The sequence below is a fragment of the Hippoglossus stenolepis genome, chromosome 22 (assembly GCF_022539355.2).
Source record: "Hippoglossus stenolepis isolate QCI-W04-F060 chromosome 22, HSTE1.2, whole genome shotgun sequence".
NCBI lineage: Eukaryota > Metazoa > Chordata > Actinopteri > Pleuronectiformes > Pleuronectidae > Hippoglossus > Hippoglossus stenolepis.
In genome coordinates this window covers 11999054-12014367 of record NC_061504.1, presented here as the reverse complement: position 1 = coordinate 12014367, position 15314 = coordinate 11999054, and the positions used below count along the sequence as shown (strand labels likewise).

The window sequence follows — 15314 nt, the reverse complement described above, 5'->3', positions numbered from 1 at the left end:
AATAAGACCGAAGCTTTTATTCACTTACCCTGTGACACTGGGTGTAGATAAGAGTTCTCAGATGTGTGCGCGTGTGCAAAAGAGGCTATCTCTCCCTCTGCAGCTGATTTATATGCTGCCACATTCACCACTAGTGTTTATCCAGGTCTGATGCATCACACTGTCCAGCTCTGAATGTGTGACCTTTACTGCACTGCATGTATGTATGCATGCATATGTGTGTGAGTGTTTTTGTACGTGGAGATGAATGCATTTGAGTGTGCTCACGTATCAGCATGTGTATGTGGATATCTGCATTGGAGAGTGTGTGTGTGTTTAATGTCTCGACAGGCTGCGTTTGACCCAGTGGGGCTTTAGTTTGAGATGCGAGCTGACAGGCATGAAGGGAAATGATAGATGTGAGATTATGCGAAAAAGGACGGAATGGGGAATGAAAGAACGGCGGCGTGGCGCTAAGCTCTCCTGTCACCGCTAACCTTTCGGAGGTTTTTTTGGGGGGCTTTCCTGTCGAGGACGGTCACTCCGGGTTTTGTCCGGGGTCCCTGCAGAATTGAGATGGAACCAGGACGTCACATATCGGTGAATGTGTCGCTCTAACAAGACTAAAGGATTGAGAACATAATCTCGTGACAAAACTTCAAAAAACTTGGTGACATTTGTCATCGAATCAGAAAAAGTGGTGTATTTCTACAACTTTTTGATTATGATTAAGTGTGTATGCGTGTGCCCCCCCCCATACGGTCATCTATAGAGAATATTTTTTCATTTCAGCTTGTCACTCTTCTCCTCTCCCTCAGGCTATACACTCACTCCCTTTGTCTGTTTATTTTTTTTTTAATCACTTCTAAATAAATCATTTTCTTTTCGAATGTAATCCAGTTGACAATAACAGCAGCCCCCTGTCTTCGCTTTGTTTCTCCACACACACACACACACACACACACACACACACACACACACACACACACACACACACACACACACACACACACACACACACACACACACGCACTCACGTAAAAGGTGGAATGTGGAGGCGTGGAGCAGAACTTGTTGAATGTAAATGGCTCATTGTTTGTCTTGTTTGTGCCGTACCGCCGCGGTGAGGAGACCACACCTGACAGTCTGTCGTCTCCTCCATACCATGTGGGAGAGAGCGGAGCCCACTCATCCCTCATTCAGCCTCTTATAACCGTAAACATCTCTCAGGAATAAACAACTCCCAACAACCCTGCTTTATTTTAATGATATATCTAAATTGCACAGTATTACCCTTAGTAATGCAATTGCTGCTTATTAAAAGTTTTCAGCGCCCGCATTTCCTTTTTATTTGACATTGCCAAATGATTTGCGATGCTTTATTATAATTACAGTAAACAGAAACTGGCCAGTTTGAGATCCACCCCTGCTGCTCCAACATGTAAATGAGGTGTAGAGTCAGGTAGAGGCTTTTCCTTTTTCCTGGCAGTGCTCCCTGTTTGTTTAAGTGAATAAAACCGATGTCCCAAAATTAACGAAGAAATGATTTATCAATGTTTAATTGGGCGAAGCAGCCCTTTTAATTACCAAAAATAGCAGTGATTAAATTGGCAGGCAGGTTGTTGCCGAGCGATGCAGAGGAGGTGTTTTTCTTGGCGATGCAGGACGGGCTGAGCGGCGTTTTGACCCCTCTGTCAGGTGAGGGTGAACCACAATTCCGTGGCTAGGCAACCCGGGGCACAGGGACAAGATGGTGGTCAGCAGAGGAGCTAGAAGTCAATAACGGCTTTAAAAGCTCTTCTTTCGGCCTTAAGAGCTCCGCCGTGCTGCTGGTAAAAAGCGCACACAATTCAAGCGACCTGCGTGGGCGTATACACTGACACGCATCACATACACACACCTTTTAGTGGCAGACTTTGGAAACCCACTTACAGCTTTTATTGCTTTTCTGTCCTGTTTGGGAGTTTTTTTTTTTTCTTCCATATAGTGAATATTACAGCGACATGATTGAAAGAACAGAAAATACCTGACATGTGGCACTTTGTGGATACGCAGAGGAAATGTGTTGCATATTTACCAATCACGAAGCGCCGCCGCTCTCACCGTTTTGGACGAGCCTTGTAATTTCAAGGTCTCTGAATCACCGAGCCGGCGAATATGTTTCAGGTGCAAGTTTCAAAACACAGCAAAGTGCAAAAAGTCTGAGGCCATTTTACCAAATAAACAGTAAAGTGGTCTCAGACTTTCCCTTTCACTTTTGTGAAATGTTTCAAATGTGTCGTCTAAAGAGACCAGACACCAGTCCCCTTATTAGAGCATGTATAAAGAGAGGTTAGAAAGGAGAAGTGCACCGTTCCTTTTCCCTCTTTAACTCACTCATCTATCTTTCTCTCCCTCGCCGCTCACTTAGGAACCGTGTTTTCTGTCTTAATTTAAATCTCTCTCCCTCACTCCCTCTTTGTTATTGTCTGCTTCTCCCTCGCTCACTCATACACTCTCTCCATTCTTCTATCCATCACTCTGCTTCTTGATTTTTCGTCTCTGTCCATCCATCCATCCCTCCCTCCCGGCCCACTCTCTCTCTCTCTCTTTCTCCCTCTCACTACCACTTTACCGCTCCCAGTCAACCTCTTATCCATGCTGATGGATTTCAATGCGGGGGGTCGTTCAGCTGTGCTTTTTAAAAAGCTGTGTTAGCGAAATGCACGTCATTTTTCTCCCTAACTGGATCATTTGTATTTATTTACCCCCCTCGGTACTGACGCCTGCCTTAACTAGAGAGAACATGAGGGCTTTTTAAGGGGGATCCGGCACCCACCCCCTTAACCCTATTAACCCCTAAGTGGACCCAAATGATGATAAATAGACAACGTGGTGATTTGGAACTCAATATGGTGGCAGAGTAAAGTAATCCATACCCTGGATGGAGCTGCAGTATGTGTCGCCTGTGTTTAAACAGATGGGTTAGAGATGAGGTTAGAGGATTTCGAGTAAGATGTGTGAAACCCGACTAAAACAGAGCATAAAATGTCTCCCGCTTGTTTGTGGTCAAGTGCTTTTTAATCATGATAGAATAATAACAGCATTAGATGTCATGTGGAAACAGAACAGATGGCTTCATCTAGCGCAGGGTTGCTTTTAAACACACACACACACAAAATTTGGGGCCAAAACGTTTGCAACAAAGATGTGTAATCAGCACAAGAGCCAAGAGGACATTGTCCAATAGAGTGGACGCTAGAGTAGACGATGCCTTCATGGCCCCTTCGTCCAGTGTGTCTGTGTTTGTCCCCTTCCTTTTTGCTTTCCTTATTTAAAGTTGCAATGCATCTCAAATCATGACGGATGAACTTCCATGTTTCCAGATGTGTCTCACACTTTGTTCAGCTATTGAAGCATGTTGAATCCTTAACCGAGATCTATGAATGTCATTTTACCGCAGAGCTCTGTGCCGTTACAGCTCATGGTAGTCATGATCAATTTAAGTTGCTTATGAAAAATGACTCGATACCCTTCCGTCTATTGGCATAACTCATGCACGCTGTATGGAAATCCAGGCATCAGTCTCAATACATCCCCTCGCAGTCAATATGTCCTTTGAAGAATGACGCCGGAGCCATAAACCCATCGGAATGTGTCCCCCTGCATGGAAATGTGCTGACTTGTGCAGCGGGAGGCTTGAAAGGGGGGGATTGTATTAAATGATATAGGGACACCTTGAGGAGGGAGGTGGACAGTGAGAGGGAGTGAGCAGGTAATCTGTTCTACTTTATTACATGTTAAATGGGACACATTCACCCTCTCATATCATTTCTGCCCCTCCTCTCAACCTCGTTTTCGGTCCTCTCCTGGAGGGAAACTTTACAAAAGGAAGTGAGAGGAGAGCTTTAAGAGTTTCCTCTGCCTCGCTCTCACCTCTCCTCTCCAATTCTCCCTCCCCATAGACACCCCCTCTGCCTCTTTTCTCTGCTGTCTTGTGCCGTGCTCCGGCTTGCAAACATCCACCGGCGGTCTCTGGCTCACCGTCTCTAATAAAGCAAACCCCCCCTCCCTCATCTGTCCGCTGTTCCTTACCCCTGTCTGCTTTATGATTCATGACACAGAGCTGAGGAAGTGTAATGTTGGTATCTGAAGCAACCGCCTCCCTTTCATTCCTTCCTCAATCAGTGGATCCAGGCAATAGGGACTAGTGTGTGTGTGTGTGTGTGTGTGTGTGTGTGTGTGTGTGTTTGTTGGGGTTGGTTGGATACGGTGATGTTATAGCAACCTTTACTGCTACTAATGACTCAAGGCGAGACCCTATATGACTGTTTAGATTTACTGTCTCTGGGGTACACGGGGTGCATCACACACACACACACACACACACACACACACACACACACACACACACACAGAGTGCAAATAATACTGTCTCTGTTTAAACGTCTCTGTTTGTTTCAGTCCCCTCCTCCTACATGGAGTTTTATTAAATATCCCGCGAACCACTGGGGACAGAGGGAGGGAATCATAGTGGAATTGTTTGGGGATATTTTATGGCAACGTCTGGTTCTCCTGTATATAGGTTATTAGAACGAGTTAGTTATATTTGTGTGCAGACATGTCGCACTCTAATTTTCTAGTCTTTGATAATGTAGTGCTCTGACATGGAAGTGTGTGTGTGTTTGTGTGTCTATGTTGAGTGTGTGTGATGACTTTACAAGAGCGGCACTCACACCAAGAGAGGGTGTATATTTATACCATCATGGGGTCACAGGATAAATCAGGAGTAAAGAGAAAATCTAATTCTCTACTTTTGTGTTGTAAAATCTCTAGTTTCACACTAGAGCCCGGCCGATTTATCAAAATGTATAAATAATGATCGATATGAGCCTCTCACAGATATATTGGCTTCAGCATTTATGTTTGACGATTCAAATCAATAAGAAAACCCATTTTACAGAATCGATAACGCATTAAAGATGTGCATTCATGGTTACATTTAAAAAAGATATATATATATTTGGTCGTATTAGTTTTTTTCTTTCATTCATAGTTATTAGTAAGTTTATGGTTAAACTCCAAATTATCAAGCTTCAATTACATTTCTTGAGGGTTTCATAAAGATGTCTTAGTAGTTGATAAAATTGGAAACAATAAAGTCAGGAAATTGGAAATTGGTATGGGAAATAAGAGAAAACTAAATATATAATTTTACATCCTGTAGCCTCTTAACCTTTTTCAAATTAGGCTTCTGAGAAAGACAATTCAGTCTGAATTTGTAGTTCTCACTTCTAATGGCCACAAAAAGAAGATTTGGAAACCAGTGGCCACTACAAAGAGCAAAGTGACCTTTTGTACTAATAACTGACCCAACAACACCAACCTGCAAAGCAAAACTTTAATTTCTACAGTCGTACTGAACATTTTCCAATTTCCCCTGACCTCTATCCCTTTATTTTATTTCCTGTACATCATTTAAACCCAGTAAAGAAAAACAAAACTCCTGCTTTGGGAATGTGGAACAGAAGCTCTGTTTATGAATGCCTCTCTCCTCAGGTTACATGGGAACTGGATGATTCATGGTTGTTTTCAACTACATCTATAATTATACCCAAGGATTCCTACAGTGCAGGGATTCACTGTGCTTCTACTAAGGAGCATTTAAGTGTTGGAACTATTCAAACTCTTTTAACAAGAATTCATCAGGAACAACCGAACGTTTGTCTCGTTTCATGGGCTGTTTGATGGTTTTTGTTGATCAGAAGGTATTGATGAGCTTTAAAATGCCCACTTTTCAATTGACCAACAGAAGAAGACTAATCACTTTGCTCCGATAGATAGAATCTCACAACCTTTTATTGCTGAGTAAATAAAAATCCTTTACTCTCGTTCATAGAAACAGTTGTGTTTGTAGCCTATTACCAATATGACCTGTCCGTCCTATTTGCGTCTGCTCGCCCTGCTGCATAGCGCTGCAGTCGTGTTTCTGCAGTAAATGACGGGAGGGCAGCTAATGTGGAACTGGGGGGGGGGGGAGGCTGAAGTCTCTCCCTACCAGCTCCGTGTGCTTGGCGTCATGAACTTAATGTTAATCTTAATGATAGATGATAGTGTGTGTGACAGTGTTATTGTCTCCGTGATTAACTCAACCGCGGTCTGAGGCGCTTCCTCGCCGAGAGAACCGGAGGAGCAAGCAAAAAATAGAAGCACCACTGTCTAGTTCCTCATCAGGAAATGCTCTTCATTTCTATCTACCTCCCCCCGGTCCCTCCCTCCCTCCCTGCCTTCATGTTACCTCCTTTCTCTCTCTGAGGCCATTACTGGTGATAAACACGGTGGTTTGTATCAGCAGGATGCACCTGGCATTAATGCAGATGCTTAAGAAAGTAATTAGTGGGTGTATGTGGCTCCTCTCGTCCCCGTAGATGCCCATAGGCGCTGTAATAAATGAGTGCCAGGATCCATAGGAATAGGATGGCAGCGATTCCTGCCCCGCGCCGCTGTCATCGTTCAATACCCCGACGCAGAGCAATGGCCTTGTCGTGCCTCCCAGCAAATGACTGAATTTCTCCCCCGACGGATGCACAAGCGCAGAACCCCCCTGCACACCCAGCATGATAATGTCCCAATCCGCGCTTAAAGTTCTATAAATGCCAGGAATTATTTCAAGGCGTAGACGCACCCGGGAATCAGCCAATGTTTTTAAAGAAAAGTCTGACAATTTGGGAAGTTTGTTTATTCACTTCCTTGCAGAGAGTGGGAGGATGAATACCGCTCTCATGTCCGGGGCAGATTCTTTCAGTTTGTCTCGGTTTTACCTGAAACGCCCTGTTCGTGGCCCTTCAGTTTGAAATGGAGACTATTTTAAGTTTATTTTCCATTGCAGTGTTCTCTCCATGTGTCAGGTAATAGCTGCCATTAGCCACTGACTACAATGGCTGGGATACTTTACTGGAAACAGATGATGGCTCAATCCTGCAAGACTTTTCCTCTCCAAATCCTTGCACACGGGAACATATCGATTTAACAACCAAATGTGTACTATGAATATTTTCTTACTCCGATGAGCGATATATGGGCCCCGGCTCTGCTGATAGTATTTGTAAACATACCCGAAGTTCAAGTCAAGCCTAATAGGAGAAATCTGTCTGGAAGTGGCCGTGGACCTTCTGGGTCAATGGGGAATACCATTGACCCTTTTCTCTGTCAGTTTGCACTTATTTTGAATTTATTTTCTACCTTTCCACTGCATAGATGCTCAAATTTTATAAGAAGGCTCCTGAGGGCACTGGATTATTCCTTAAAGCACCAGCTATAACTATTTTGACTTCCTCTCATGTTGCCACTAATCATCACTGTCCTGTACTGTAGGTTTTTCTGGCCTCCCCAAGCAAATATGACCATGTGGAGATGCACATATGTACACATCGTAGCTCCACCATCTTCCTGCTGCATTGCACCCTGGGTAATGACCCATGCGACCAATCCCCTGCTTTGTATCCAACGGGGGGGTAATTTCTCACTCCAGGGGGCAAATCAAACATCTGATTCTGACTACAGGGGCCCGGCTTCGCCCCCCCAATATCCCTTTGGGAGCTCCGGAGTTGCTGACGGGCGAAATCTCCCTCTTTCACACCCATGCAAGGCGGGTTTAGTGAGGCAGATGGAGTGTCCTGAGCACTGGTGTGAACAAAACGATGACACCGCCATTAGCATAATAGCCCGAGCGTGTGCATGTGTTGTCATTATGGATTTTTATGGGCTGTGTGAAGAGACAGACAAAAGCAGTTAACACTGGCAGCGGCGCCAGTGCTGGTGGTACCGCCTGGATTGGCTAAAAAGGGTCCGACTCCTGGATCTAACGAAGGTCCAATTTGATGCACTTAAGTTTAGCGTAGCATCCATCATTAGAGGTACTAGCATCTGGAGCTTACCAGCTAAGACTGCCGCTCTAAAGCTGAAGCAGACCTCAAGGACAGACTTGGAGTGTGCTAAGCTAGTGATGTGTAGCCAATAACCAGACAATTTGCATTCACAGTCTATAGCAGCAACCTCCTCTTGGATGCTAAGAGATTGAGTTTGACATTTAAACCAGTCCAAGGTGATGGCTCCCCAGTTTGTAAATGGTCGACACTTGCAGGGAGCCATTCTGAATCAATGGATGGATTCCACCTTGTAGAGGGATCAATACTCTCGTCCATAACACATTTTAAATGTTTTTTAGTGGTAAGACACAAGAAAAGGGACTAATTAAATGGGTAGGTATACTGAGCTGGCCAGCAATTTTAACCCCATCATCATTATCATCATCCCAGCAAGCTTTATTGCTTTTCTACACTCAACCATCACTCTCGTTTTGCTCGGTATTGCACAAGGAATGGCAAAGTTATAGCTTCTCCTCTGTTCCCTCTCATGGACAGCAGCCATTGTTTTGGAAGCTGTATTTGATGCCTCTTATTGTCCATTTTTAGAAAAGCCCTCTGGCCTCCCTGTCGATATGTTGTAATGCACACATCGACGTGGTCATCCCTGCAGTCCGTGCAGGTCGGATTGACCTCCGACCCCATCGCAGCAAATACAGTGACGCTGATTCTCGGTGATGGTGTTTTGGGCTGGAATGAGAGTAATAATAGAAATGACAGGGGGTGTACACACACACACACACAAACACACACACACACACACACACACACACACACACAGCGTAGCTCAGGGTGCTCTAACAGTGCATGAACTCTGTTGAGAGAAAATGACCATCGATTTGTCCATTTTCCAAGAATATGTCTTCTTTTCCTCTTCTTCTCAATCTTTTTTGTCTCGCACTAATTGTTCTGTCCACCTGCATTACCCTGCATCCACCTGATTCTCTCCCACACATTTAACACATCCATCCCTTTTCCTCAACTCTCAACCCTCACTCTCTCCCTTCCTGCCCCATCCTTTTTTTCTTTTTGATGCCACTTTTTCCACAACTTTTCACGCTGCCTCCCTCCCCTCTCTCACCCCCGCAGGCGGTATGAGATGTATCCCGTGTGCACAGACCTGCAGGGCCAGATCCTCGCGTGCTACAAAGAGAATGTCGGGAAAACCCTCCACTGCTCCAACATAGCAGCCCTTTACCTGCAGTGTGTCAACAACTCGAAACAGGTGGGTGTTTACCAGACTAATCCTTTTTTCATATCTCATGTAAACATCATTTGATGCACTACGCTGGAAACGTTTGCATATGAATGTTACGCATATGTGCATTGCACGCTTGGTAAGTGGAATGAAAGAGCAGGCAGGTGAGGAAAATATGTAAAACTTGAATTTAAAACCACAACAACCCACTGAAATAATGCATTTTTCTCCCCTTTCTGAAGAATGACAAGCATGTGCATGCACCCTCATGGAGAGATGATATGTGAGTCATAGTGCTTCCTAATCCTGTAGTGTAGCTTTCAGTCGAATTGATGTTTGTATTACAAAGTAGTCCCATGTGTGTGTTAGCGAAACATCAGTGGCCGCTTAGATGTGTGTGATAGCTGGAGTAGAACAGTCGGTCTGCTTTTTAAATGTCTAAATGAAACACACACACACACGCATGCTGGCATCCATTTACATGCAGCAGCCCTTTGCTTTTAGACAGCAGAATATCATTTCCACAGGGCTACTGGCGCCTGAGTACAGCTCATTCTACATAGTTTAAACCTTCTGCTGCATTTCCATAATATCTGCTGACACAGGCATTCCCTGACTGTCACTGTGTGTGTTTTAATGTAATAAAACCAAAGGAGTAGCCGCCGCTAGTTGGGAACCATCGTCCTCTCCATGTTTCCTCCTTTCATTGTCAAGTACAACTCTTTTTTATTTTTTCTTTCCCAGCGGTCACACACTGTGGTGTAATGGTAATGTCACTCAGGTTGATATTAACTTGATTCCCCCTCTCTCACTTTGCAATATGTAACATCCATTACCCCCCAAAAAGGCTCAATTTACATTCATAGAGCTTTTATATTAGATTTTTTTTCATTTTTTTTTCAATTGCATTGTTTTGCCAGAATTGAGGAGTTTCCAGTGTGTCGCTCACTCTCGTGGGTATTAGTATTAGATCTAAAAGTCAGATGCAGGCAGATTTTTAAGCTATACATTATGTAAATTGCGCAATGTTTTATTCATCGTGCGCGTGTGTGTCGTACGTGCGTTTTCGAGAGTGCGCTACCTGTAGCCTCGTCGGGATTCAGCAACGGTGCGTTCGCCATCCGGATGCTGTTATGATCTTGTAAATTGTTTGGAAGCAAGCCTGAGACGATATGGTAATCCACTTGTGTTTATCACCCCGCGGCAATCGTGGCACACTCCTGTTCATCTGCGCTTATCTAAGACTTGCTTTTAAAGTCATTAGGTGCAGAAGAAACAGTTCTGCGATAAGGCTTTAAAGGAATAATATGCAGAATTACACAGCTGACAAAACAGTGGGGGGTGGGTGGGGGTGAAGTGTAGTTGATATGGGCTGATGCAGCTTGATGATTAGGATGTTTACACAGTTTTATCACAGCCAGGCAGGAAGCTGCACCCGAGACGATGTGTCATAGGATGTGACTTTGACCTCCGGAGGTCAGAAGATCCAAAAGAGCCCGTCCCTCATCCTTCTCCTTCCATTTCTCAAATTCGACTGAAGCCGGCAGCACCACGGCTACAGATCGGGATGTGTGAGGCGCCAGATCCCACTGGATCTAAACCAAACGACCCTAAATCTCACTTCTACTATATTGACTTGTCAACTGGAGTCACCTGAAGCAGAGGCCTTTTCAGCCGCTCGGCCTTTGTCACTGATAATTAGGCTTCTTATTGGCACCGTCGCTGATAACATTCAAACCCAAGTTCGCTCTCTTTTGTGCCCCTGCCATCCCTCCATCCGCTATCCCTTCATCCCCTCGTCACACTTCTAATGCATTCACCACTTAACAGGTCCAGATAGCAAACAGTGTGGAGGAGGCAGTGGAAGGACAGATAAAGTCTCTTCTTTCTTTCTCCCTCTATGAATAAGAGTTTATCACGAGGGCCGATCTCTCCATCCACTGCTCGGCTCCTCATTCCATATTCTCGCTGCATGACCGCCTCCTGCTCCCTATCTTTTCCTTCTCCCCTTCATTTTTTCTCAGACTGACCCATCTCCTTTTTTACTCTCAAAGGACCAAGCCTGAGTCGTGTTTGCGGTTTGGAAAGGTGTTAGGTTTGCAAAGTATTGAAATGCAAAAGGTGCCGCGACCTTATGCAACTGCACCGACATCCCCTTTGATATAGACAGCGTTTCAATCAATATTGCTCCTCTAAGTATAAATTATGATTTAATTTGTCATTTCAGCACTTGTGTCAGTAAATCTTGACCAAGCAGATATTTTTTACTTTTAATTTAATGTTCCTCTCCTGAAATTGATTAAACACGAAAAAACAAATACCTTAATGACCTTAAAATGGCTTCAAGGTGACTGTACACGTTTTGTTTAGGACATTTATACAAGATCAATACCTGCATTGGATTAGTGCGTCTCCAATATTTGTTGCCCTATTGGAATCCACTGTATTGATGCTGCCACGTTCCTGCATCTCAGCAGTTACCTTGGAACTGTAGACAGTGTTTTCATAACCTCCAGAAACGATGGTGACGAGGACGAGCCGAGTTGTAATAAGCTGGAATCATCCGTGTTTCTGTCAAAGACTTAACCTACACTCTGCAGTGAGGTGGGTCTCTTCAGAGACAGTGTTTTTTATTGATAACCATTTCGTGGTCAAATCAATATGGCAAAAGATATACCCTCTGTGTATCTGCAGAAATGAAATGTTACTGACGTGGAACCGAATCCCCGTTATTAAGTTGGTCTGCGAGGAAGAACATATTTTCTTTCTCTACCTTATTCGCTCCCTTATGTCCCTTAATTCCTCTATTTTTTCCCCGTCGTTCATCTTTTTTTCTTTCATACAGAGGGATCAGCTGCAATAGGTTGGTTCAAATGGTTATTGACAGCGAGTGCTGGGGGATTTGTGCCTGCACTTATCACTAACATGAAATCCACTGCCCTGCGGTCCTTTTTCTACTTTTCAAACTCACTCCATCCTCTTCTCCTTTTCCTTTTTTTTTTTTACTCTCTCAGGCCTTTCGTCTCTCTCTGTCTTGTCTCTCCTGTTTGACATATTATCTTTCCCTTCACTTTGCGTTGTCTGTTTAGATTTGATTTCATTTGCCCCTCTTGTCTATCTAATGCACTTCCCGCTCTGTTTCTGTCTGCAGAACAAGTTGAGGACCGGGGGTTAAGGACGAAAGGAGAAAGTAAGAGGGAGTTTATTGTGTGGGATTACTGATTATCGACCGAACGACTGACAGACCAGACTGCAGTGAAGGAGGAGGGGAATGAATCAGCACCGACACACACACACACACACACACACACACACACACACCCTCAAAACCCTGCCACGGAGCCACACTAGGCACTGAACACAGCACCTAGAATGAGAAGTAGACGTCCTTTCCCTCAACTCTTATCTCCTCCTCCTACCTCTCCAAACCTTCGTCTATCCCTCCTGTGAGAATGGCAGAGAGGCAGCGATACTGTCGGCCATTTTTGGAGACACACCGGTGACCCGCGGGACCCAGCAGGCCGGAGCTTGGCCCGCTGAAAAAGGACAAAGATGAACCAGAACCACCTCAAGAACGCCAGCCATCCCCTCTCACTCCACTGCTCTTTAGAAAAACGAAACTCTATTTTTACACCTTAGTGTCAGTCCTCAATCTGTTGTCATTAATTCAGTGTTTCCACCAGTTCCTAATGCACTGTCCTGTTCGCAGATACACACGTGTACGCATCCGTGTCTCCTTTGCATCTGTCGGTGTGATGTTGTCGTGTCACGTTAATATTGTAACGATCCGCGTGTTGGGTCTTCATCCAGAGCAACACTTTGCCACGATGTCTGATCAGAGGAAAAATAAAAGACGAAACAATACAGGAACTGTTGTTGAACTTTTCTCCATTAATATTCAGTGGGCTCCATCTCTCTCGTGTGTGTGTGTGTGTGTGTGTGTGCGTGTGTGTGTGTGTTTTATGCTAATTAGAGGAAGCGTTGTATATCTTTGATGGATACGCGGCCTTCGTGTTGTCACAGCGACATTTTTCCAAACAGAGTGAACGAGCCCAGGAGATGGGGACTGAAGCGTTGGGGGAAACTATTCGTCCCAGATGTTTGCTTCATCATCCATCTTTCCCTCCGTTTCTCTATCTGCCTTTCTTTATTTAGCTCTGTCGTGTGAATCCTCATCTGCTCAGTAACAGGAGCGAGGGATCTCTACCTCTTTCTTATCCGCTCATTGTCCCTCTTTCTCTACACTTATCTACTTATTCTCTGCCTCTCTCCCCCCCCCACCCCGCTCCTCTGTCTTCTTCCCCTCTTTCTTTCTGGAGTGTGTTTCTCCTCTGCTCAGTCTCCCAGTCTAATGTTGCCTTGGAGGAGACGGCTTCTCCACGCTGTCTGCACTCTGCCAGACTCCCCGGGTTGGGTTTAACAGGGTAGACAGACACTGTTATGTATGTGTGTGTTTGGTTTGACTGTGTGTGGGGGGTAACTGTGTGTTTGTGACGCCCCCACCTCTGAGTCCTTGGGAGGCTTATGTGGGTTTGATGTGGAGGCAGGTGATCACATACGAGACTTTATCTTGATTCTGCATCAGAGGAACGTGCGTGTGAGTGTTTGTGTGTTTGTGTGTGTGTGTGCGTCTGAGATGGACAGAACAGGAGAGCAACAGAGACGGGGTGTGTGTGCGTGCGTGCAAGCATGTGATTCATTGGGACTAATCCCCCTCTGTTTGTCAGTCAGCTGTCCTTTTGCTTTTTGACTTTTAGAGTCTCCGAGGGTTTAGGGGTCTGCTTCTATTATGTAGCGGCCGTGTGTGTGTTGGAGTGGGGGGGTTCGGAGGTTAGGAATAATGGGGAGTGGAGTTCATGGCAGGTGTTTCTCCACAGAACAGACTAAGCCCCATTTATTTTTCTCTCTGCACATCTCTCCCCACTTGTTTTCCCACTTTCTCCTGATACAAGCACAGACTCCTCTGTCTGACCCAGTGCCTCTGAGCCCAGATAAGTGATTTAACGCTGTGTTCTGTCTGTAATAAGATTATATCCCCTCTGATATAATTAAAAGCATGATTATTATATCATGAGATCCCAACATGGGGCTTACCTTGCCTCCGCTATGACCTCTACAACCTTCTCAACTTGTAAATCTTCTATTCAAACGCTCAAAGACTCAAGAAGAGCCTGTAGAAGTAGAGTCGATGATGTGATTCGTCCTCTAAAGTCACGAAGAAGCAGCGTTTGGTTTATTTAGTTTGATGAATCGCCCGAGGAACAGCAGACAATTCAAACTTAATGTTGTGCTAAATTAGCTGGAATTTATAAACACGCCATCTGACACTGTTAAGATCTCTCATTTATCAGGTAGTAGACGTAATGAGATTCGGAGGTGAAGAATAATAATAATAGAAAAACGCTTTTTCTATTTCGGTAGGTGTGGATGAGATGTCGTTGAGCTACAATATTCCACAACAATTTATCGTCCATCAATCAACTAATAATGATATTTTAATTCGGAGTAAAACGTGCTTTCTACAACGTGCAGCACCGACAGTTGTTTGCTAAAAACTCGAACATGAACATGAACATGAACATAATGCTAGGAGGGCACATACCTCCACCCAAGCTGATTGCCCATCCTCATATTGCATAATTGATATCAGATACAAATACCATGCACAAAAATATCCATTCTCTGATACTGTTGAAAGGGATATTTTTTATATAGAAGTAAAGATTACCCCATAAAAATCTAAATCTGGATCATTATCTGGACCCAAATCAAAAACTCAAATGTTAAACAACAAATAGTTTTGTAGTGGTAGTTTGTGTGTAATCCTGCTAACAAACAAACACAGAAGAAAACATCAACTAATAATGATATTTTCATTAAGAATAAAACAAGTTTCCACAAGTTTCAACATGTAGTGGAATGTGTATGTTTGGAGTATCTACAATTATTTGGTGCTTTGCTAAAAAACGAACAAATACACATCACTGCTGCAACATCGGTGCCGTCAGGAGGAAACTGGAGGGGCAGCGGTCGTCGCGAATGGAGAACAGGTCAGTGTTGTTATATGTTTCTGATTTGAGACACGTAGAAAACAGCGAGAGAGCATCTTCTCCCAGTATAACACAATACTGAGAAAGTCACAGAAGTAAGAACATCTCAAGACCCAGCCATGATGAAACCACTTCCCCTTAATGGGAAGAGGCCTGAGGTTTAGCTCCAGCTGACTAATCTCA

The 15314-nt window shown here is 44.3% G+C and overlaps 1 protein-coding gene across 4 annotated transcripts in view; it reads left to right on the top strand.

The window, feature by feature from the left end:
* The window catches only part of chchd3a (coiled-coil-helix-coiled-coil-helix domain containing 3a), a 64197-nt gene extending 51252 nt beyond the window's left edge, over positions 1-12945 (top strand). For 3 of the 4 annotated variants that reach the window (XM_035147404.2, XM_035147403.2, XM_035147406.2), the window contains 3 exons: positions 8973-9108; positions 9324-9364; positions 12233-12945. In XM_035147404.2, coding sequence (XP_035003295.1) covers positions 8973-9108; positions 9324-9364; positions 12233-12242 — 187 coding nt within the window. In that variant the 3' untranslated portion in view covers positions 12243-12945. The remainder of the gene's footprint in view (positions 1-8972; positions 9109-9323; positions 9365-12232) is intronic. The other variant, XM_035147405.2, reaches the window with a different exon arrangement.
* The last annotated feature ends 2369 nt before the right edge of the window (positions 12946-15314 follow it).